The 21,801-nt window shown below is 39.2% G+C and overlaps 3 protein-coding genes across 6 annotated transcripts; 1 reads left to right on the forward strand and 2 right to left on the reverse strand.

The window, feature by feature from the left end:
• The first annotated feature begins 7,539 nt into the window (after nucleotides 1-7,539).
• LOC104421702 (40S ribosomal protein S7) lies at nucleotides 7,540-9,915 on the forward strand. Its single transcript, XM_010033762.3, has 6 exons — nucleotides 7,540-7,640; nucleotides 8,303-8,387; nucleotides 8,505-8,578; nucleotides 8,719-8,842; nucleotides 9,146-9,328; nucleotides 9,503-9,915. The coding sequence occupies exons 2-6, from the start codon at nucleotides 8,313-8,315 to the stop codon at nucleotides 9,620-9,622; spliced, it is 576 nt and encodes a 191-aa protein (XP_010032064.2). The 5' UTR covers nucleotides 7,540-7,640; nucleotides 8,303-8,312; the 3' UTR covers nucleotides 9,623-9,915.
• Nucleotides 9,916-10,777: 862 nt separating this feature from the next.
• Nucleotides 10,778-14,759, reverse strand: LOC104421712. The gene is made up of 10 exons (XM_010033773.3): nucleotides 14,241-14,759; nucleotides 13,529-13,624; nucleotides 13,296-13,380; nucleotides 12,956-13,077; nucleotides 12,583-12,607; nucleotides 12,399-12,482; nucleotides 12,257-12,286; nucleotides 12,076-12,178; nucleotides 11,874-11,938; nucleotides 10,778-11,129 (listed from the first exon to the last, which is right to left on the reverse strand). The coding sequence occupies exons 1-9, from the start codon at nucleotides 14,331-14,333 to the stop codon at nucleotides 11,875-11,877; spliced, it is 702 nt and encodes a 233-aa protein (XP_010032075.1). The 5' UTR covers nucleotides 14,334-14,759; the 3' UTR covers nucleotides 10,778-11,129; nucleotide 11,874.
• Nucleotides 14,760-17,260: 2,501 nt separating this feature from the next.
• Nucleotides 17,261-21,468, reverse strand: LOC104421724 (putative receptor-like protein kinase At4g00960). 4 transcript variants are annotated; one of them, XR_005548000.1, is made up of 7 exons: nucleotides 21,095-21,468; nucleotides 20,278-20,488; nucleotides 19,920-20,157; nucleotides 19,622-19,772; nucleotides 18,512-18,894; nucleotides 17,662-17,733; nucleotides 17,262-17,579 (listed from the first exon to the last, which is right to left on the reverse strand). XR_005548000.1 is itself a non-coding variant. In XM_018867752.2 (6 exons), the coding sequence occupies exons 1-5, from the start codon at nucleotides 21,341-21,343 to the stop codon at nucleotides 18,523-18,525; spliced, it is 1,221 nt and encodes a 406-aa protein (XP_018723297.1). In that variant the 5' UTR covers nucleotides 21,344-21,468; the 3' UTR covers nucleotides 17,261-17,733; nucleotides 18,512-18,522. The 4 variants fall into 4 exon arrangements, 3 of the variants coding, with proteins under 3 accessions (XP_018723297.1, XP_018723299.1, XP_010032095.1); XM_018867752.2 differs by having other exon boundaries at nucleotides 17,261-17,733; XM_018867754.2 differs by lacking the exons at nucleotides 17,262-17,579; nucleotides 17,662-17,733 and adding an exon at nucleotides 17,741-18,075.
• Between the last annotated feature and the right edge of the window lie 333 nt (nucleotides 21,469-21,801).

The following is a 21,801-nucleotide window of genomic DNA, read 5'->3' on the forward strand; positions in this document are numbered from 1 at the left end:
CTTCGTCATTGTCAATCATGATCAGCATTGATAGTGGCTAGGGTTTTGGCACTAATCACCCTTCGTCATTGTCAATCATGATCAGCATCGGCATCACCACCTCAGTGTTAGTGTCATGGCTTGGTCCCAAAGAAATTTGATAAATTTATTTCACAAAAATGAATAATTTTAAAAATATTTTCTTAAAATTAATCACTTAAAATAATTATTTAATGAAAATTTTATGTTTAGATATTTTTGTCAAAAGAATATATTTATTATTCGTTCATTTTTACAAGCGATACAAGTGGTTATTTTCGGAAAAAAATATTTATTTTTGCATGTTATTGTTTTCGGAGCATGTAGAACTTGAGGGTTACTAAGATGCAAAAAGAGAATATAACCAAATCATGAAGCCTTCTTGACATCCTTCCATCGTACAAACTCAACCCTTCCTTAGGGTTTTTTAATTTTGCATATGTTTAGAATGGATAGGCATGTGTATTCATGGTACAAGACGATCTGGTCGCGACTTAGGAGATGATACCCGATTTTGTTCGATCTAAAAATATGCGTTTTTACTCATAAAGAAGTAATTCGGTAAATGCTAGCTAGCACCATTCTCAAGTTACCACGGCGTCAATCTCATCAAGTATGTACTAGTTATATGTCTTTGTTACGTGATCTCCATACAATAGGACTTAAATCGCGACAAACACAGTGCCAGGGTTTGCTTATACTAACGTCTTAAATACTATATATCAAACTATTTCGTCTGTAAGTTGTACATGATGCACGCCTGCTGCTCATATAAACGCAGTAAAAAAAAAGGCTGAGCGCCTAAGCAGGACGGATGGTGACCTCGAAATCGGCTGAGGAAAGGACCTGTGGTCGCTCGAAGAAGACGGCCTCCCGCTTCACTGCGTCGCCCTATCTCGGCGAAGGCTGGCGGAGGAGCACGTGACGCCCTAACGCGTGACATTCCATCTTCTCGTTTTCAGCTTCATTTCTTCTACTGATATGTGGTTCTGTGTTTGATTACTGTGCGGGTCGAGGGTAGAAGAGGACTTGCAAGAGTTGCAGACGAAGAGGAAGCTTCTCTCCAGAAGAGCAGCTCTTACATCTATGTCGCTTTCGGATGCCGAGATCGCATCAGAGAACACGAGGCTCGTCTCGCATCGTCGCCCGCGACAGCATCGGCGTGGTTATGTCTCCGGGGGCTGCTCGCGCCCGTGATCGCGTCCCTGCAGAGTCCGCAATACCGGCACAATTACCCTACGGTTTCGCTCGAAATGGGGACATCTTGGTAAGGCAGGTGGAGCGGTGCCGGGGTTCACCCTATGCTAGCGGAATTCGGACTCGGAGAACTTGGCATCGATTGAGGAGTCAAAGCATCTCGCTTTCCTGAACGTGCGTTTCATCATTCCACGCTCTTAAGTGAAATGGAAGCTCTTGGTCTTAGCTCAGCTCGTTTCGCTAGAAACTGAGACATTTTGGAAAATATTTTTCATAAAATCATTTTTGAAAAACGGTAATATTTTTCAATTTTTTTTGAAATCTGAAAACGAATTAGAAAATATTTTCTACTATTTGATATGGAAAATTTGATTTGATTTTTTCCGTGCACTACTTTTAATAATTTTTTAATTAATTTTTAATCTAATTTTTATTAATTTTATTTTTTCTCCTCCATCTTCTTCGATCGGTCACGAGCCACTGCGATGGCCAGCACACTCAAGGCTTGCATATTCCAATGAGCCTTGAGCTCGCTGGCAAGCAATCCAGAGTGAACAAGTACCCCTTTCGTCTTATCTTTGAAAATATTGGCTTATTTCCCTTTGCAATGAAACTTGTGATCAACAAGATGATTTTGTGCAAGAATTCACATTTTGTTCTTATTCCTTGCCAACATGCCGAAAAGCAAAAAGCTTTCTTCCTTGCCAATACAAACCATACATGGAAGTTGAAGAAAAAATAAAAAAAATAAAAATGGATTTAGAAAAAAAAAAATTATAATTTGATTATAATTCAAACATGGATAACCTTGCGGGTTAAACCAAACCTTGTCATCAAAATTTTGTTCTTGTTCTTATCTTCAAGATTATGGTTAGAAAAATATACTAGGTATGCCAAAACATGAGAAGCATGAGTTCCATCTGTTGAGCAAGCCAAGCAAGCACCCATTTCGTCTTATCCTTGAAAATATTGGCTTATTTCCTGATGACTTTGTCATCAACAAGATGATTTTGTGCAGGAATTCACATTTTATTCTTATTCCTAGCCAACATACCGAAAAGCAAAAAGCTTTCTTCCTTGCCAAAACAAACCATACATCGAAGTTGAAGAAAAAATAAAAAATAAAAAATGGATATAGGAAAAAAAATCGAATTTAAAAAAAAAAATTAAATTCGATTATAATTCCAACATGTATGACCGCGAGTTAAACCAAACCTTGTCATCAACAAGATGATTTTGTGCAGGAATTCACATTTTGTTCTTGTTCTTATCTTGTAGATTATGGTCAGAAAAATATACTGGGTATGCCAAAACATGAGAAGCATGAGTTTCATCTGTTGAGCAAGCTGAGCAAGCAGAGTCCAAAGTGAGCAAACATCCCTTTCGTCTTATCCTTGAAAATATTGGCTTATTTCTCTCCACGATGAACCTTGTCATCAACAAGATGATTTTGTGTAGGAATTCACATTTTGTTATTATTCCTTGCCAACATGGTGAAAAGCAAGAAGCTTTCTTCCTTGCCAATACAAACCACACATCGAAGTTGAAGAAAAAATAAGAAAATTAAAAATAGATTTTAGAAAAAAAAAATCGATTTTTTTTTTAAATTTAAATTTTATTATAATTCAAACATGGACGACCCTCCGGGTTAAACCAAACCTTGTCATCAACAAGATGATTTTGTGCAGGAATTCACATTTTGTTCTTGTTCTTTTTTTTTGTAAATTATGGTTAGAAAAATATAGCCAAAATATGAGAAGCATGAGTTCCATGTTGAGCAATCCAAAGTGAACAAACACCCCTTTTGTCTTATCCTTGAAAATATTGGCTCATTTCCCTCCGAGATAAATTGTGCAGGAATTCACATTTTGTTCTTATTCCTTGCCAATATGCCGAAAAGCAAAAAACTTTCTTCCTTCCAATACAAACCATACATCAAAGTTGAAGAAAAAATAAGAAAATTAAAAATTGATTTACAAAAAAAAAAAAAAAAAAAATCCGATTTTTTTTTTTTTTTGATTATAATACAACATGGACCACCCTACGGGTTAAACCAAATCTTGTCATCAACAAGATGATTTTGCGTAGGAATTCACATTTTGTTCTTGTTCTTATCTTGCAAACTATGCTCAGAAAAATATATTGGGTATGCCAAAACATGAGAAGCATGAGTTCCATTGAGTAAGCTGAGCAAGCAATCCAGAGTGGGTAGGCACCCATTTTTGTCTTATCCTTGAAAATGTTGGCTTATTTACCTCTACAATGAACCTTCTTATTAATAAGATGATTTTATGTATGAATTCACATTTTGTTCTTATTCCTTGCTAACATGCCGAAAAGAAAAAAAAATTTCTTCCTTGCCAATACAAACCATACATTGAAGATGAAGAAAAAATAAGAAAATTAAAAATGAATTTAGAAAAAAAAATCCAAATTTTTTTAAAATATTTAAATTCGATTATAATTCCAACATGGATGATCTTACAGGTTAAACCAAACCTTGTCATCAACAAGATAATTTTGTGCAGGAATTCACATTTTGTTCTTGTTCTTATCTTCCAGATTGTGGTCAAAAAATTATACCGGGGTATGCCAAAACTTGAGAAGCGTGACTTCCATCTGTTGAGCAAGCTGAGCAAGCAATCCAGAGTGAGCAAGCACTCCTTTCGTCTTATCCTTGAAAATATTGGCTTATTTCCCTCCACGACGAAACTCCACAAGGTGATTTTATGCAAGAATTCACATTTTGTTCTTATTCCTTGTCAACATGCCGAAAAGCAAAAAGCTTTCTTCCTTACCAATACAAACCATACATTGAAGTTGAAGAAAAAAAACAAAAAAAAATTAAAAATGGATTTAGAAAAAAAAATCCGATTTTTTAAAAAAAATTAAATTCGATTGTAATTCCAACATGGACGACCCTACGGGTTAAACCAAACATTGTCATCAACAAGATGATTTTGTGCAGGAATTCACATTTTGTTCTTGTTCTTATCTTCAAGATTATGGTTAAAAAAATATACCGATATGCCAAAACATGAGAAGCATGAGTTCCATTTGTTGAGCAAGCCGAGCAAGCAGTCTACAGTGAGCAAGCACCCCTTTCTTCTTATCCTTGAAAATATTAGCTTATTTCCGATGAAACTTGTGATCAACAAGATGATTTTGTGTAGGAATTCACATTTTGTTCTAATTCCTTTTCAACATGCCAAAAAGCAAAAAGTTATCCTCCTTGCCAATACAAACCATACATCGAAGTTGAAGAAAAAATAAGAAATTTAAAAATGGAATTAGAAAAAAAAATCCGATTTTTTTTTTTTAATTTTAAATTCAATTATAATTCCAACATGGACGACCCTACGAGTTAAATCAAACCTTGTCATCAAGATGATTTTGTGTAGGAATTCACATTTTGTTCTTATTCCTTACCAACATGCCAAAAAGCAAAATGCTTTCTTTCTTACCAATATAAACCAGACATCGAAGTTGAAGAAAAAATAAGAAAATTAAAAATGAATTTAAATTCAATTATTATTCCAAAATGGACGACCTACAAGTTAAACTAAATCTTGTCATCAACATGATGATTTTGTGTAGGAATTCACATTTTATTCTTATTCCTTACCAACATGTCAAGCTTTGGCTCAAGAAGGTTAAGGACGTGCTGTACGATGTACAAGATTTGCTTGACGACGTCACAACCGAAGATTTGAGGCGGAAGGTCACTCCTAGCGGCAAGATGTTGAAAGAGGTGCCCATTTTTCTTCTCTAAATCAAATCAGCTTGCACATGGCCTCAAAGTGGGTAATGAGATTAGAAACTTAGGAAAAACTGGTTTAGATTGAAAAATTAAGGAATTTCCCTTTAGAGAACCATCACTGTGAGGCAACTCTTCCTACTAAGAGGAGAACTCCCACTTTTGAGCTTGATGAAAATATAATTTGTAGAGAAAAGGATGAGGAGGAGATCATCGCACGTTTGCTTGATTCCTCCTCCGAAGAGAGTGTCTCGGTTGTTTCCATCCTTGGTATAGGAGGAATGGAAAAACCACACTTGCTGATAAGGTATACAAGGATGAAAACGTGAAAAAATGTTTCGAGCTTAGATGTGGGTGTGCCAAATCTTTGATGTGGATCTAATTGTAAAAAAAATACTAAACTTTGCCAAAGTTGATCCTAAGGTGAAGAAAAATCTAGAAGACATTGAGAATAAAAGTGTGGAAGAGTTGCAGTGGCTCCTTCATAAGCTACTAGATGGAAAGAAGTACTTGCTTGTTTTGGATGACTTGTGGAATGAGAATCGCACGAGAGTTTAACTCTGGTCTTTGCTAATGGGTGGTTCAAGGGGGAGCAAGATACTCATAACATGTGCTCTTTATTAGTCGTGGAGGCTACAGATGCCAACTCAATTAAATATAATCTATGTGGCTTATTTGCATAAAAGTCATGGGACTTATTTAAGAAAATGGCTTTTGGAGATGTGGAAACATCATCTGACAAGGGATTAGGGGAGATAGGTTGAGATATAGTTAAAAAATGCGCGGTTGCTAACACCACATTAACATCACATTAAACTCTACGGAGTAGAATCTGCAGAAAACCCTAACTTTCGGGTATCAGAATCACCAATGGGGCTTCAATAGGTGACGGCAGGGCTCGGAAGCGATGGCGGAGGCGGAGGCAGAGACGGCATCGGGTTTGCTGCAAACGTGGGCTCGGAGAGAGAGGAGAGAGAGAGGGTTTGCATCAATTTTGAATGATTTTCGTGTGGGTCCGGACAACACGTTTCAACATATAAAAATGGTTTGCTGCAGTATATCACTCACCTAATATTTTTTGGGCTAGGCTATTTTTCAGGCTGGACTTGTCAGGATGAAGAAGTCCAGAGAGAGAGGGGCAATGATTGATACAATAAAAGCACCCATAGCCATCGTTGACTCACGGCGAAAGCATCAAAATTTTCAGTTATTAACCCAATAGTGTCATTTTTAATATAAAATCATTTTCAAAATAAAATAAGTTGATTAATGTAGCCCAAGTGGGAGAATGTTAGAAATTTTCTATAATATGGGCTTACATTAATTAATTAATATTCTATTTTAAATAATCGGGTTAATGGATATTTCAATATTTGTTGAACCCTACAATGATCTTATTGAATTAGGTATTGGCATCTATTAATAACGGGCCTAGTTGAATAGTAAAATGTAGGTAATTGTGTTTAACTGAAATCCGTAATGGAAATGGCAAGTTGACATACTATTGATTAGGGTTTGCTAGGTCCTCTCTAGCCTATAAAATGATAGATTATACCTATCAGTTGCTTGAATTCCATTGGAAGTTGCTATACTGAAATAGGTTATTGAAAGGAAGATCTGACATTCCAATAGATCTTGATTATCATAATCAAGAAGAATCGGATCCATATATAACTGTAAAATACCGAGATCGATAAGCACAGCGAAATTAAATCGTACCTATTTGAGCTATTGCTTCATTTGAAGAAAAATAGATCACTTTGATAATCAACAAGAATCTGATCCATATATGACCTATTTCTTCCTTACTAATACAAACCATACATTGAAGTTGAAGAAAAAATAAGAAAATTAAAACTAGATTTAGAAGAAAAAAATCTGATTTTTTTTAAAAAAATTTAAATTCGATTATAATTCCAACATGTACGACCTGTGGGTTAAACCAAACCTTGTCATCTTGTGCAAGCTTGATGCTTGCGCTCGCCAATTTAGCAAGTGGCCAGCTCGAGCTTGCCTATGGCCAGTTGTCGGCAATTGTCTAAGAAAAAAGGAAAACAAGAAAAGAAAGAAAGAAGAGGGGCTAGCAAGGCTATGCATGTGAGATGAGAGAGAGTGAGTAAGGAAAATATTTTCTACAACTTGAAAAGTGAATAACATCTTTTCCTATTTTTGAAAACTTTTGCTGTTGATAAAAAATATTTTCTAAACTAATTTATTGTTTGTAAAAAAATGCTGTAAAATTTAAAAAATATTTTCCAGAAAGTTTCTTTTTTTTTTTTCGAAATAAACGGAGTTTTAGTTTGCTGCTCAAGTTGCATTTTTTCGTGCCGGGCATGTAAAGCCCTTTCGGGTAGCGACATTCGGCCCGCTGAAGAGGTAAACGGGCCCAAGCATTTAGCCCAACTGCGAATACGGGCCGAAAAGGCCATGGCCGGTACTGCGGGCCCAATTCATCCCTCTTGGGCCCCTAGGATTCGCCCCCATACCAACGGCCTAGATGTCTTCTCGGGGGAGGTCGGCCCTCATCCGAGCCGTCAATCTTCGCCATATAAGTGCCGCGGCCTCTTCAATCCCCAAACCCTAGACAGACCAGACGCTTCACCGAGAGCTAAGAGCCGTAGGGTTTTCACTCGACCGTGCGCGCAGGTTCTCTCTCCTCCAGCTCCAGGTAACTTCTCTTCTGAAATATCATCCTTTCGTCGCTCGTTCGATCTCGGGGGCATCGCTGCGAAAGCGTGGGGATGCGCTTGCGTGCGTGGATTTTGCTTTTTTGTTGTTTCGGAGAGGTCGAGGGGATCTGTGTCCGTGATGGGTTGTGGGAGATTTGATGTTTTCTTGCTGGGGAAGGAGGAAAGATGCTTTTTTGGAGTGGGTTTTGTCCAGAAAGATCAGACGGAGTTCTGGGTGGTTCTGTTGAGAGCGCAAGCTTGCGTCTTTTTTAGTGTTCCTTATGTTCTGGATTAGGAAGAGCGAGGTTGGAAGGTGTTGGAGCTCGTTTTGCACCGAGAACGATCGACCCAATTGGGGTATGTTTGTTTTGTTGTCTAGTTTTAGCGTGGACATTGTCTACGAACTGGGGTGGATGTATTTAACTTATGCGTGTTGGAAATAAGTGAATAAAAATGAAGGGGAAGAACCCGGGTTTCAAATGAACGGTAACGAGGTGGAGAGCATGCGTGATGTCCCGTGCGTGTCGGATTAGATGGTGTTGGTTTTTGAGGAAGTGATGACGTTGTGTGGGAAAGGCCCTTTGCGTACCTGCTTGTTGTTTGGTTGCGTGAGTTCGTTTATTTGGTCAGGATCGAGCTGATCGGCTGTTGTGATGAGCAGGTTTGACAAGATGTACACGTCAAGGAGGAAGATCCACAAGGACAAGGATGTTGAACCCACTGAGTTTGAGGAGTCTGTTGCTCAGGTTTGATTGCTATCTAGTTCATATTAGTGTCATATTTTTTGTTTGGCCGAACTATTTATCTGTTGTAAATGTGTTTTCTCTTGGCTGATGCTCATCTTTTTTCAAAATCTATTGCAGTCCTTCTTTGACTTGGAAAACACCAACTCGGAGCTGAAAAGTGATTTGAAGGACCTTTACATAAACTCAGCAGTGTAAGAGTGCATATATCCAGCTTCATTATTACCATTGAGATAGAAATGCTTTTGTTCTAATTGATAGATAGGAAAGAAAGTCGATCTTTCTTTTGCATTATAGGCATTCTTACTTATAGGGTTGTTTTATCCTTTGGCAGTGAAATTGATGTTTCTGGGAGCAAAAAGGCTGTTGTTATTCATGTTCCATATAGATTGAGAAAAGCTTTCCGCAAGATTCATGTTAGGCTTGTGCGAGAGCTTGAGAAGAAACTTAGTGGGAAGGTAATGTAAAGGCGTGTTCTCTCCTTTTCTCTTTATATTAGTACTCATGTGTCTTTTCATCATCTTAGCTTAAATGTTTTAAATATTTCTTTTCCCCATGAATAGCAGCAATGAAGTTCCAAATTCAGTTACTTTTATTTTGTTTTCTTCCCTTTCTCCAAGTTCTCTTTCCTTTGACATGCTGCCTATTTTTTCTTGTCCTGTTAGATGTTGTGTTCGTTTCTAGTTGAAAAATGTTATAACTTATTCTCAATTCCTAACCTTATAAGTTCCTCTGTATGTGACATGCGGTTGGTTTTGCAGGATGTGATCTTGATTGCTACCCGCAGGATTACAAGACCCCCAAAGAAAGGTTCTGCAGCTCAACGCCCTCGCAGCCGCACACTCACAGCGGTGCATGATGCCATGCTTGAGGACATTGTATTGCCTGCTGAGATTGTTGGAAAGCGCGTTAGGTACCGTCTTGATGGCTCCAAAGTTATGAAGGTAAGGGAATTTCACATTAGATCTTAAGTGATCATCCTCAATTCTGAGTACCTATGCCACTCTCTGATGAATGTAGTTGGCTACTCACTATTGTGATTACTTGCTTTGTTTGACTTTGCACCCAAGTGTAGTGGGTTGATACTGAGTCAATGTTTTTCTTCCCTCTGTTATCAGGTTTTGTTGGACCCAAAAGAACGGAACAGCACAGAGTACAAGCTGGAGACATTTTCATCTGTCTACAGGAAACTTGCTGGGAAAGAAGTTGTGTTTGAGTACCCAATTACGGAGGCATAGATCTGCTAGCGAAGACATTCAGATGTTTCTCTTCTAGTTACATTTCCAAATTTTGGTGTCGAGAGAAGTTGGCTTATGATGAGTGAACCGTTGTTGGGAGGTTTTTACTATTTATCTCATTATAAACTTTTGTCTGTCCCATGAATCATCAGGCATATGATCCTCAACTTTTGATCTGATTGGTTCTTCTCAAGTTCTAGTAGAGGCCAATGTCAGTTGACAATTACTATGCGGTTCTTGAAAATGCTGCTTAACTATTGCTTCTTGGACTTCTTTAAAATTTCTGTTAGGAATTCCATGTCTTGGAAATTTGGAAGTTGAGAGGTTACCACACGATGTTATTGCATGGATCAGGAGATTTATGGCCCTGATTCAAGCTACCTAGCCAGTTAAATGCCAACTTTATGTGTAGGTTATCTGTTTTTGTTCCTTTGCAGTTTGCATGAGAAATGTCTCCTGTTGATAAAATTAGATGAGTTGTATATGGATAACATGACATAATCAGAAGTGGCGTAAGTTACGGAAAATATTGGAAGTGACGTTAGCGGTTTGCAGCCAGTACATCATAAGCGAACGTGGTAGTCATTGTTTTCTTTTATATCGACACGCAGCTAATGTGGAATAACAAAAAATTAGAAGCCTGCCCTGATCGAGATGCAAATTCAGATCTAGATGAGCGACGACAGGGATGGCTTTGTCGATCCTGAGATCTGTCGCTCGTGGCCATGAGTAGGGGTTGCTCAGCTTGGACGCGAAGGACGTGTGCTGATGACTCCGTCGGTAGTGAAGCAAAGAAACTTCCATGGTTGAACTTTCATAAATGAACTCTGGGCAACTTTTACGTTTCCAATTTAATTCCACGTCAATGCACGCTTGTCAATTTTTTGCTGATCGTGAGAAAGAAAATGACCATCACATCAGCTGGGTTCAGAGCTGATGATTGCAAATCACCGAATAATTTCTTCTTTCTAAAGGTCATCATTTAAGCAGGGGATGAAGAACAACCCTAGGCAAGGAAGTTTGCAGTAGTGGAAATTACTCATTGAATGAAAAGTCGTCTTGAAAAAGCAATTGGACTGTCAGTCTCATCACTCCTCGTTCAAGTTTCAGTCAGGTTTTGGGTTTGGGGTTGGAGAGATAACTCCACAAGCGGCAGAGCGGAATGTAGTTCTGCTATGGATTAGAATTTGGAATGTTGTTTAATTCGCTAGGCTTAGAGTGCAGCAAGGGGTGCAAAATATCAACAGGCAATTGGAAATGTTGAGATCACTATGTTATATTTGCCCAGCTTTTGTAGTAAAAGTTCCCTGTATGATCAAACAATCAGCACTGTATTGTCCTGTAGACCCTATAACTGAGGACTACATATGAGAGGATGCCTGCCGCAGAAGTCGGGTAATTTGTATATGCCTAATTCAATGTAATGTCGGAACAAGAAATCGGCATGTGGAGTCAAGTGGTGTCAGGGCTTCATAGCAACTTCAGAATCTGGACCAGAATGCAGTACCTGGAGAGATCCAATCAAAACATTTTAGCAGAAGCAGCTTGAAGAATGCTACTAAGTTTTTGCAGCAAAAGAGTAGACCAAAATGCTCAGGGTTGAAAAATGGAGTCAGGACCCGACTAGATTCGCACTGGTAAACTTCTTAACAGAAGCATATCTGGTATGTGCATATCATATGTTGAAATCATGTAAGGTATGATGATTTATTGTTGTGGACCGTGGACTAAAACTGAACTGGTCAAAATCAGGAGAACTAAAGTGGAAAAAAGATTTTAGATCATCAATACAAGTTTCTGTTGGTGGACGAATCCTAACAAACAAACGACATTGATTAAAGTGGCTTCAGATATTGATTATTCTTCTGCGCATATTTAGGGACAAGAAAACAAAACCACATTTAAGGCCTTAGGATAAATTCTTCAACCACTGGAAACCACAAGTCTTAGGGTGATAATCTTAGAGTCAAAACTTGCAAGTCCATTCAAAAAGGGGGCAGCAATTATACATGGTGTGGTTTCTTCAGAGGATTTGATGAAAGCAGAAACCATATTGTTTAGGCTTGAAATGCCTTGCGCAAGTACTTTGAACTTTTGATAAAAGTCTATCAGCAGCATCATTTTTCAGACAACTATCATCGAAAATAATTCATTCATTTCAGCTAGCAGAATGCGATCATGCTCTAGTCAGAACCTGCTGAAGGATTTGCAGGACTAAAGATCTGACTGAAAGACAAATTACAGACTTTACCTCAGGACAAGATAACTAGACCAAGGTACATGGCCGCAGATAGAAACAGCAATGATATCAAACCCCTGCGAGAAGATTTCACCATGATTAGTAAGTGAAACGAGAAGACATGCATGAGACAGCAGGCAACTGTTAAGCGGAAATTCAAAAAGGAGAAGAAATTGTCATCAAGCACGACTTTTCTCTCTAAAAGTGAGCTCACCAGATCACACCCCATCCAGCACCATTGCAACAAGGACACACTTCCGCAAATTTTTCTGCATCACTGGTGTGGACTCTACGAGATATCAAATCATCATATATATCTGTGATACCAGAACATAAAGGGCATCAGAACAATGGTCTAGTCAAATCAATAACTATGCTTCAGTTTCAGAAAATACCATAAACAGAAAACAAGCTGTTCATTACACCTGCAGGTTTTAAAAATGGACAAAACTCCAGTCATTATGTTACATAGAAGGAATTCCATGGACTAGAAAATCGCTATAGAGGAAGAACACTAAATTCACGTGTTTCTTTTACCAATGAACATAATGACGTAGCGAAGACCTCGAACTTTTGTTGTTTCTTGGAGAAGCCAAACCACGCCAAGGAATACAATAAATCCTGATAACTCCACATTCATAATTCAGGAAGAACAATCATATCCCTGGTGAATATTGTATCCCGGAAAGCCAGCATTCATCTGGGTCATATGACTACATACCTATACAAAGCCCTCGAAGTGTCCACTGTATAAACAAGAGAAAATTATATAAATCAGAATGACCAATCAGTCAAGAACAGTGCAAAAAAAGGATAAGCAACATGGGAAGGCACAAGTCAAATTGGTACAGGTCAAATGAAAAGAAGCAAATCTTATTCATTTCAAGAATAGAAATTTTGCAACTTGTGAAAACTTCTTTCCCCAACTTCATTTAACAGCATGAATTGATTAGCATGAGTGCATATATGTTAACTTCCCACCAGTTCTAATTGATTGACCTGATAAGCATGTAACTAAAAACTAAAGAAGAATCCAACATTATATTTTGAAGATCCCTCAATCTAAAGGCTAGAATAGGAGAACAAAGACTCACATTTTTAGCCACAAATAGCACAATAACAAGAGCGACGAGCAAACAACCTGCTGCAATCCTAGCTGTAAGAAGATTTGTCGAAGCAAGAATAAAGAGCATTCCCCAGAATGATGAGCCGAGATCTGGAAGGCAATGACAATTACAGAATAAATCAATAATTTGTAGCGATGCCGAAGAAACAATCTATACACCCAATCCTGTAAATCTAGATTTCAAATGACCCGATATTAATTTCTCATGTCATGCTGGAATTCCAACAACTGAAACGGATATTTTTTGTGTTAAGGCAACCAGTGTAAGTTGAGACAACAGAGGAAAATGTTGAGGTTAGAATTGATACATCCAGCTGGCAGGATGAACCAGTATATTCCACCACGGGTTTGAGTACTTCCTCCTTCATCAACATGAACCTGAATTCCCTCCACCTGAGAGTGTATTTAAAGCAATGAGTCGCATGTTTTCCTTTGCCAACAGCAAAGAAAAGCAATCAGTGAAAGCAACGCAGCAATTTAGCTCTATGCAAATGTATGACCTCCTACTAAATCTAAGATGAGGCTAAAGAAAGATTCTTACATGGCCACATGTTAGTTTACAAGCAATGGCATGGCTTGCCTCGTGAAGAAATACTGTCACGAGTTTAAATGGCTTCAGCAATACAGTCCTCCATAGCTACAGAAGGAAGGATCTGTCAGAATACAAAAGGGATACAGAGGCTTACAAGTGAGAACATAAAAGGGCGGCAAGCAATATGATCAAAAGTTCCTGGAATCTCTTCACTTGTGAATGAATAAAACTTAGGTCTATGAGAGATGGCATGCGCAAATGGCGTTTCAAAGTAGTAAAGTTAAACTTTAGTTGATATGTACTTGGGGAAAATCGGCCTTCAGTGACCTTCCCTAGAGTTATTTTCTGCAATGTCACGATTTCAACGGATTTGTGGTTTCAGTCCAAGCTCTTACCACAAAATCTCACATACCCAACAATCCTTTTACGATGAATTACTGAATCTGCAGCATAAGTACTAACGGAACTAGAGAAAGAGAGAGAGAGCCAAATCTGCCAAGCTCTGATCTTTCGAAACTGAAAAACAGAACGAAGTAAGACTCCAATACAGGTGCAAATCAACCTGGGTAGCAAAAGTTCCTAAATGGGCACTTCGAAGAAGAGCAACACTCAATGTTTCGAACATGAATACATCAAAAACTCACAGATGTTCACATATTCCTCAAAGGCCAGCCACAAGATCGCTGATCTAATAGACACTGTCGAGAAAGAGAGACCATACCGCAAGTATAACGACAGTGCAAACAGAGATGGTGATCAAGAACACGACTTGCTCGTGGTGGCAACAGTTCCTGAGCTCCCAATTGGGTCTCATCTTTCCTACCACCTGAAAGCTTCAAGAGTACCACCACCTGGATCTTTTTCCTCACCAGCTTTATTCCCCCTTCAAATCTTTCTTGCGGGGATACCCAGAAAAAAAAAAATTAATCACAGGATAATAAAGGCTCATTCATGTGAGTGAGGGATCACCGTCTCTCTCTCTCTCTCTCTCTCTGCTTGGTGAGATTTGAAAATTTTTAAACTTGGGAATTAGAGAAAGGAGTCCCATTGGACGGTTACATGGCACATCCCACTCCCAATGAATTTAATAGTCAATAAAGCCAAATCGAGAAAGGCTAAAGCAACCAAAAAGGGTTGGAAGATGATGACGAGAGAGTAGGTCAATACTTGCAAGAAAGCCCGATGAATTATTGATTATATGAAAGGCAGAGAGATTCGGAAGCAATAACGTTAAGATTCAGGAAGCAATCCACTGTATAAAAAAGTCTGGAAAGTTGAGTTTTTTTTTTTTTTTTTTTAATAGCTTTTCTTGATTGGCTTTTTGGACGTTCGTGCCTCTTTCTTGGAAGATGCTTCGTGTTCACTTCTGTCGACCGGAGTCAGGAATGGGTGAAGTGTAAAAGAGACAGAGAGAGAGAAGGGACGACCCCCAGTAAAAATGGGTCCCGCTTTTGTCGATCTGATGATTGCCGACACGGTTCCTGCAATTATGGCGCCATGTGCGAGAAGTCGTTTATCCATAATTCTAAGGGTTAAGGCCAATTCCTTTTTTTTTTTTTTAGGAGAAAACCAAGAAGTGAGAGCATCAGAGCAATGCCACAGATGGGAAGATTGATTTTCAAAGTGATGCCACGGATCCTTAATGAGCGTTTAATCGGACCCATTAACTTTAGGGAACGGTTATAAGTTGTGGTATCGTTCCACATCTTTGGAACCAATTGGCAAAGCCCACTTCCGGGTTTAGAATGCCTTCGGTGCTTGTTCACCTTCTTAATTTGACCTTGTAATTTGTGAATTTAAGATTTGATTATCTCATTCACATCTTTCACTCAAAATAATCTCGAGGATTAGACTTGGTACTTGCCTTGCCTATGCAAATAGATTGGTCGATTTACATGCATTCCTAAAATTGGTCAAGTAAAAATTTTGGATATATTAACATTATGATAAAAAAATATGAAAAATTTTAAATAAAAGTTTGAAGTGCCATCATTTTCTTAAAAAAAAAATAGTTTGGAATGGTCATAGCAGTACCTAAAGTGGCCATAACAATTTCAAATAAGAACATGACTCTTTGCCCCTACTAAATGTTCTAGTCGATCAAGGGCATTTTTGTTTGGTATAAATTAATTATAATAAAAATTAATTAATTAAAAACAACAATGAAGGAAATTTAGCCCTCGCCACCACCATTTTCCATTCCCTTCCATTTTTATTTTATTTTTTATTTTTTCATCTAATGCAAAAAAAAAAATCAAAAAATAAAGAAAGAAATTGCCCTTATCAACCTAGGAGAGTTAAATCATTTTTTGAAACTAATATAATCACTTCAGATCCTTATTTGAAATAAGATTCACTTCAAGTTTTTATTAAAAAAATGAAAAATCTCAAATAAGAGCCTAAAATGTCCTTAATTCTCAAATAATGGTTCAAAGGGGTTTGAAATAGTCAAATTATCTTGAATAAGAGCCTCAGAGGTAGTCAAATCATCTCAAATGAGGATTTTTTAGCGAGTGAATCGGCCATTAAAAAAGAGATAATTTAGTAAAAAAAATCATTTTTTTTTTTCCTTTCCTTTCCTTTCCTTTTCCTTTTCTTTTTTTTTTTCTTTTTCCTCTTCCTCCCCTAGCCATCACAATGCCTCGTTGATGGCCGGTGACCTCGTTGGCTTTAGGTGAAGGCCCAAGTGAGGGTTGCCCTCGCCTGGGTGAGGCCGCCCTTGACTAGGTTGGCAAGGGTGAGGGTTGCCCTCACCGGCATCGGACAACCCTTGCTTAGGTGGGGTGAGTGAGGGCAACACCAACCTAGGTGAGGCGACCCTTGCTAGATCCAATGAGGGCCACCCTTGCCTGATGTCGATGAAGGCTATGGCCCTCACCTAAGCTAGCAAGGGCAAGGGCAAGGGCAAGGGTTGCCCTTGCTAGCGTTGGGTGATGGCGGCCCTCACCTGAGTCCAGTGACAAGAAGAAAGAAAAAGAATAAATAAAAGACCAAAATGCCCTTCAAGCAATAAGGTTTGCCCATTTCAAGCTTTTACTTTAAACAAGTTCCATTCCAAACTCTTATTTAAGAAAATAATGATACTTCATATCCTTACTTGGGAGAATGTTCACTTTAGGCTATTATTTGAAAAAATGAGAGCACTTCAAGTCTCATTTGAAATTTTTTCCATTTGAAAAAATAATAACACTTCAAATCCTTATTTAAAAAATGTTCACTTTAGACTTTTATTTAAAAAAATAATAGCACTTTAAGTCTTTATTTAGAATTTTCTCAAAAAAACATATCACCAATACTAGCGTGTTCCATCTTGTTGGGATATGGCAGTTGAATTAGATAACTCCTTTGTAGAGGTATGTGACGGTTTCGAGAGAACAAAATTTGGATAGGTAAGTCTAAATTTGAATTGTAGCAGGAAATTAGAGGATTGCATAAGCGAGACCACACGAAGCACAATGATAACAAGAGATGAGGTCAGAGGATAAATGAATATAAGTTAAGGAGGGTTGGAAAAGAATATTTATTTAGGTTCATTTTGTTTTGTAAGAAATAAAAGATTTGGAAAATATTTTACAAAAAATTATCGCCCATAGTATTTGAAATAATTGGTTAATAAAGAATGTTTTACTATCGACAATAATTTTTATTTAAATATAAAAACAAAATATTTTTCATTCATTTAGTTATGTAAGCAATATAAAAGATCATTTCAAGAAAAATAATATTTTTCAATCATATCATTTTTCATGAAATAAAGAGAGCCTTATAATTTTCCCTAAAACATGCAGCTAAATAATTTATGAAATAAATTCTACGCTTATCCAACGGTTATAGAAGAGGCAGTGGGCATCACTAATTCTCCTCGGACCCGCCGATGATGACCTCTATCTTCGACGAGGATACGACCTCTCAAGGCCTTTTTGGCCAGTGAAAACGAAGTATTTCAAAGAAAACCTTTCCCTGATGAAGCAAATCACTATGTTTCGAGCGTCCCCCGTGGCACAGGACGAGAATACATTCAGGTCATTCTCGAGAATGTGACTGGAATCGAGCTCAACTACTGAATCATGTAGATCCTGTGTTTAAATTCAAGGATCGAGATCAAGTGAGCTCACATGTTCGATGCATGTAGGTACTCTTACCTATGTATTGAATGAGCTATGACGATCCCGGTTCAAACCCTGTGCATCGGCGACCAGCATCTCCTCATGTACCTTACGAAACATAGGGCTTGTTTAAGGTGAAACTGAGGAACCATGTAAGAAAGCTGACAGAAACTCAAGAAATTGGAACTGGAAGGACATTCAGTCTAGAGAACCCATTCTGTGTCTATGAAGTGTACTTGCAGTTGGACTGTGGACATCCTGTTCTGCGAATACAGAATGTATCGCCACGAGATCTCGTTTTAATCTTTGGATCACAAAGACCCGGGCAACACCTCCATCTAAAGGCCGTGAGTTGATTCCCATGAATCAAGGCCAACGACAGAATCCACCGAACCGACAGACTGAATTTGGAGTATATAGGGATGGCAACCATGCTCTCGCAAAACCTCACTGATGAATGGCTTCCACAACAGTAGAAGAAATCATTTCTTGGCAAATTTATTAGTCAATCACTTCAATTTAAAGCGACAACAGCTCTTGTCAACATTAGTTTCCATTGAAATGTAAAAGAAGGAACATTAATTGAATAGGGTATGATAATGCAAGAGAATCCACAAAGAATGTTCTATTTTTCTCAATGTTGGCAGAAGTAATCGCATGTTGACAATCAGTTAGAAGTGAACTAGTAGTAGAAACAGGATTCATTCTAGACTAGCTCTTCAAGACTATCCGCAGGGCACGTACCTGGTCCCTCCCGAAAAAGTTACATGAGTATACTATGGATCCTAGAGCACCCCATGATTTTATTTTCTTTTTCTATAAGCATATCGACAAAAGAATTTGTAAAAGAATATTAGACCTGCTATAAATAATAAAGGAATCTTACATGCTTTAAGGTCATCTGCCTTCATCTATGGAGGAAATGGAGATTGAATTTCTAGAATACTCCTCGGCAAAGCTGCTACCAGTAGAAACTTTAGTACCTCCAGTTTGTGTACTGCTTGGATTAGTTTTGGTGAATGCGGAAGACGAAGTCGTTGTCCAACGTGCTGTTCGCCCTTGGATTCCGGGTTTTCCTGGTCTGGGCAATGTGAATGAATCACTGGAAAGCATGAGGTGCACCGAGTTCATATCTGGTCTGTCTCCGTAACTTGCTTGACAGCACAGCAATCCTAGTTGAATAGACATTGCTGCCTCGTCAGGGTTGTATTTGACAAGGCTCGAGTCCACCAGATCCAATGACTTCCCTTCTTGAAAGAGCTTCCATGCCTGCCAAAAGAATTGCGCGCAATGTTTTAATGACTTCATGCATAGAAATGCAGTCCTCATTTTACATATGCATAGAGGAAAGATAACAATATGCACTTGGAGATTAAGTTTCGGCAACTCATTCAAATGATGTCTATCTCATAACATGATTTCTTTAATAAGTTCTAAAAGTCCAGATTTCCAGACTTCTCTAGATTTTCACCTCATACGGCTCCTGAGGGCCATCGATTTTATCTGGCATTTACTTCGAATCACATGCATCTAAAGCACATCATTGTTCAGCGACAACAGATCATTTCACTCTGTTTGCTAATGCTTATACCAGGATTATGTGGATTATTTCCTAAAGCATCTTCCACTTCCTAAGACACCCTGAGAGAGAGAGAGAGAGAGAGAGAGAGAGAGAGAGTTTTGAATAGAAGTAAGACCTAAGATGAATCCAGCGCTTAGCTTGACCAAACAATATTAACTCGCATTTTCCGCAATGGAATGCAAATATAAAGAAGCAGTATGTACTATATTTGAAGTAATGAAAATATGTCGCCTGCCTTCTTTCTACTAAAACATGGACAATATAAACCACTGCAACTCATCAGGAACCAACCAAAACTAAAACCAAATTAAGAACTTAATCTACCAAAACCGAGGCAATCTGAGAAGTGTCACCATATATTAATTCTCTAGTATAACAATGAGTAACAGTACTTTACACGATGACGCAACTTACATAACTCAGGAGGTCTGTTTTTTCCGCACCCAGTCGGCCGTCATGATTCTTTCTCCCACTTACAATCTCTAAGACCAGAACTCCGTAGCTGAAAACGTCAGTTTTCACGGACAAATATCCACGCATTGCATATTCAGGAGCCATGTAACCACTGCATTTCAAAACAAAAGGATCCTTAGTTTTACTTACATCACGAGTCATGTCTCGTAGAAGCAAAAGAGTATGAGCTTTTTCCTGACTTCATTAACAAGCAGAAGCTAACAATAATATACAGAAGGAGAGCAATGTGACTACTTACTAAGTCCCGGATACCTTCATTGTATTCAGATGCGTGTCTTCACCAGGAAAAAGCCTCGCCAAACCAAAATCTGAAATTTTGGGATTCAACTGATCGTCAAGCAATATGTTACTAGCCTTAATGTCTCTATGGATAATCCTTTCAGGGGCTTCTTCATGCAGGTATAACAGACCTCTCGCCACACCAGTAATTATTCGGAACCGAGTCATCCAATCCAGCAATGGAGACTTTTCTTTAGCTGGAAGGAGACAACTGAATTAGCTTTTACTTCTGGGTCAGATCTATGCTCAGTGAATCGGGCAAGAGATCTACGAATCCTAGATCAGCTGGATTAGGAGTTTGTATCTAAAAGAATTACCAAAAAGGAAACAGTCGAGGCTCCTGTTCGACAGATACTCATAAACCAGCATCTTTTCCTGTCCTTCCACACAGCAGCCCATCAGCATGACCAGGTTTCTGTGTTGAATTTTCAGCAACAGCTTCACCTCGTTGGTGAATTCCCTCATCCCCTGTCTTGAAGTTTGAGACAGCTTCTTTACAGCTATTTCCTGGCCATCGGGCATCAACCCCTGGAAAAAAGAAAAAGGCAAGGGAATCATCAGCACGCATTCATATCGGACCGTGGAACCGCCTTTCTAGCACAGTTCCCTTCAATTGAAAAAACGATTCGTTGCCTAGATTTCTCCCGTTGAACAGCTAAATGGAGTCTAGTTTCCCCACGCAGAACGTCAAATTCAGAAGAAGACGCAAGACTTTTCGCAGTCCACAGCTCATGCACCGGCGAAACCCTCATCATTAGAATCGCCGTCCCCAAAATCTCACGCTCAATCAAGTTCAGGTAGAAACATTCGGAAAAGGAAGACGCCATCACGATGCAGAACAACACTCAATTAAAAATTGAAACTTGAGGAGAAAAACATCTCACAAAACAGAATTTCCGGTCCCACCATAAACCTGAAAGCAGGCGGGACGACTCGAATCGAAGCAGATCGATCTAATTTCACCACGAAAGAAAGCACGCGATTCTCCGGCGTCCTCGTCTGCTAACCAAGCGGAAAAACCAAAGCGATTCCGCGACGGAATACAGAACTAATCCGTACGTTCTTCAAGACCGCGAACGCAAAAGCAAACATCGCGACGAAACACCTAAATCGAGGCGGCGAACTGCTCCTGACCTTGAAGACGGGACCGAAGCCGCCGTGACCGAGCTGGTTCAGCTCGGAGAAGAAGTTGGTGGCGACCTGGAGCGACCGGAGGTCGTAGAAGAGGCCGGAGGAGGAGTCGTCCTCGGCTTCGTCCTCCGCGGCCCTCCCGGCGGCGCCCCTGCCGCCGCAACGGAGGCCGCAGCCCGCCGCCTTGAGCCGCTTGAGGCACGCGAGGAGGCTGGAGAAGATGGCCATCGCCGCTCGCGCAAGACATGACATCGGCGGCTATCGTGTGGCGCCGCGGTCCTTCCGGCGGGAGGCGGAGACGGCGGCGGGCGCGGGGGAGGCGGGGGGTGGCGGCGCGGTCCGGGCGGCCGGAGCTGAGTTTCGGAGCGAATCGTCTACAGCGGGAATGGTCGCTCGCAGTCGAGGTTTGGCGGAGCTTCGATTTTCGCATAAATAGGGCCTCGACGAGGCGACACGTGTCGGCGCGAGAGAGGGAGAGAGATAGTTGGCTGTTGACTTGACGGTTGACCTCGGCCGCTTCATTACTTTCCAGAAAAAAAGGACACTCCCCAATCCCCACCGGCAAAGCCGCTTTTTTTTTTTTTTTTTTAACTAATTTTGATTTGTTTAATTAAGAAAAAAATTACTAAAAACCCAAATTTTGTATAAAGTGATACATCTACCTAAAACCTTTTTGTGACATGAAAAACTCTGAAATTTACCAACCGTAA

This window comes from Eucalyptus grandis, chromosome 2, assembly GCF_016545825.1.
Source record: "Eucalyptus grandis isolate ANBG69807.140 chromosome 2, ASM1654582v1, whole genome shotgun sequence".
Classification (NCBI taxonomy): domain Eukaryota; kingdom Viridiplantae; phylum Streptophyta; class Magnoliopsida; order Myrtales; family Myrtaceae; genus Eucalyptus; species Eucalyptus grandis.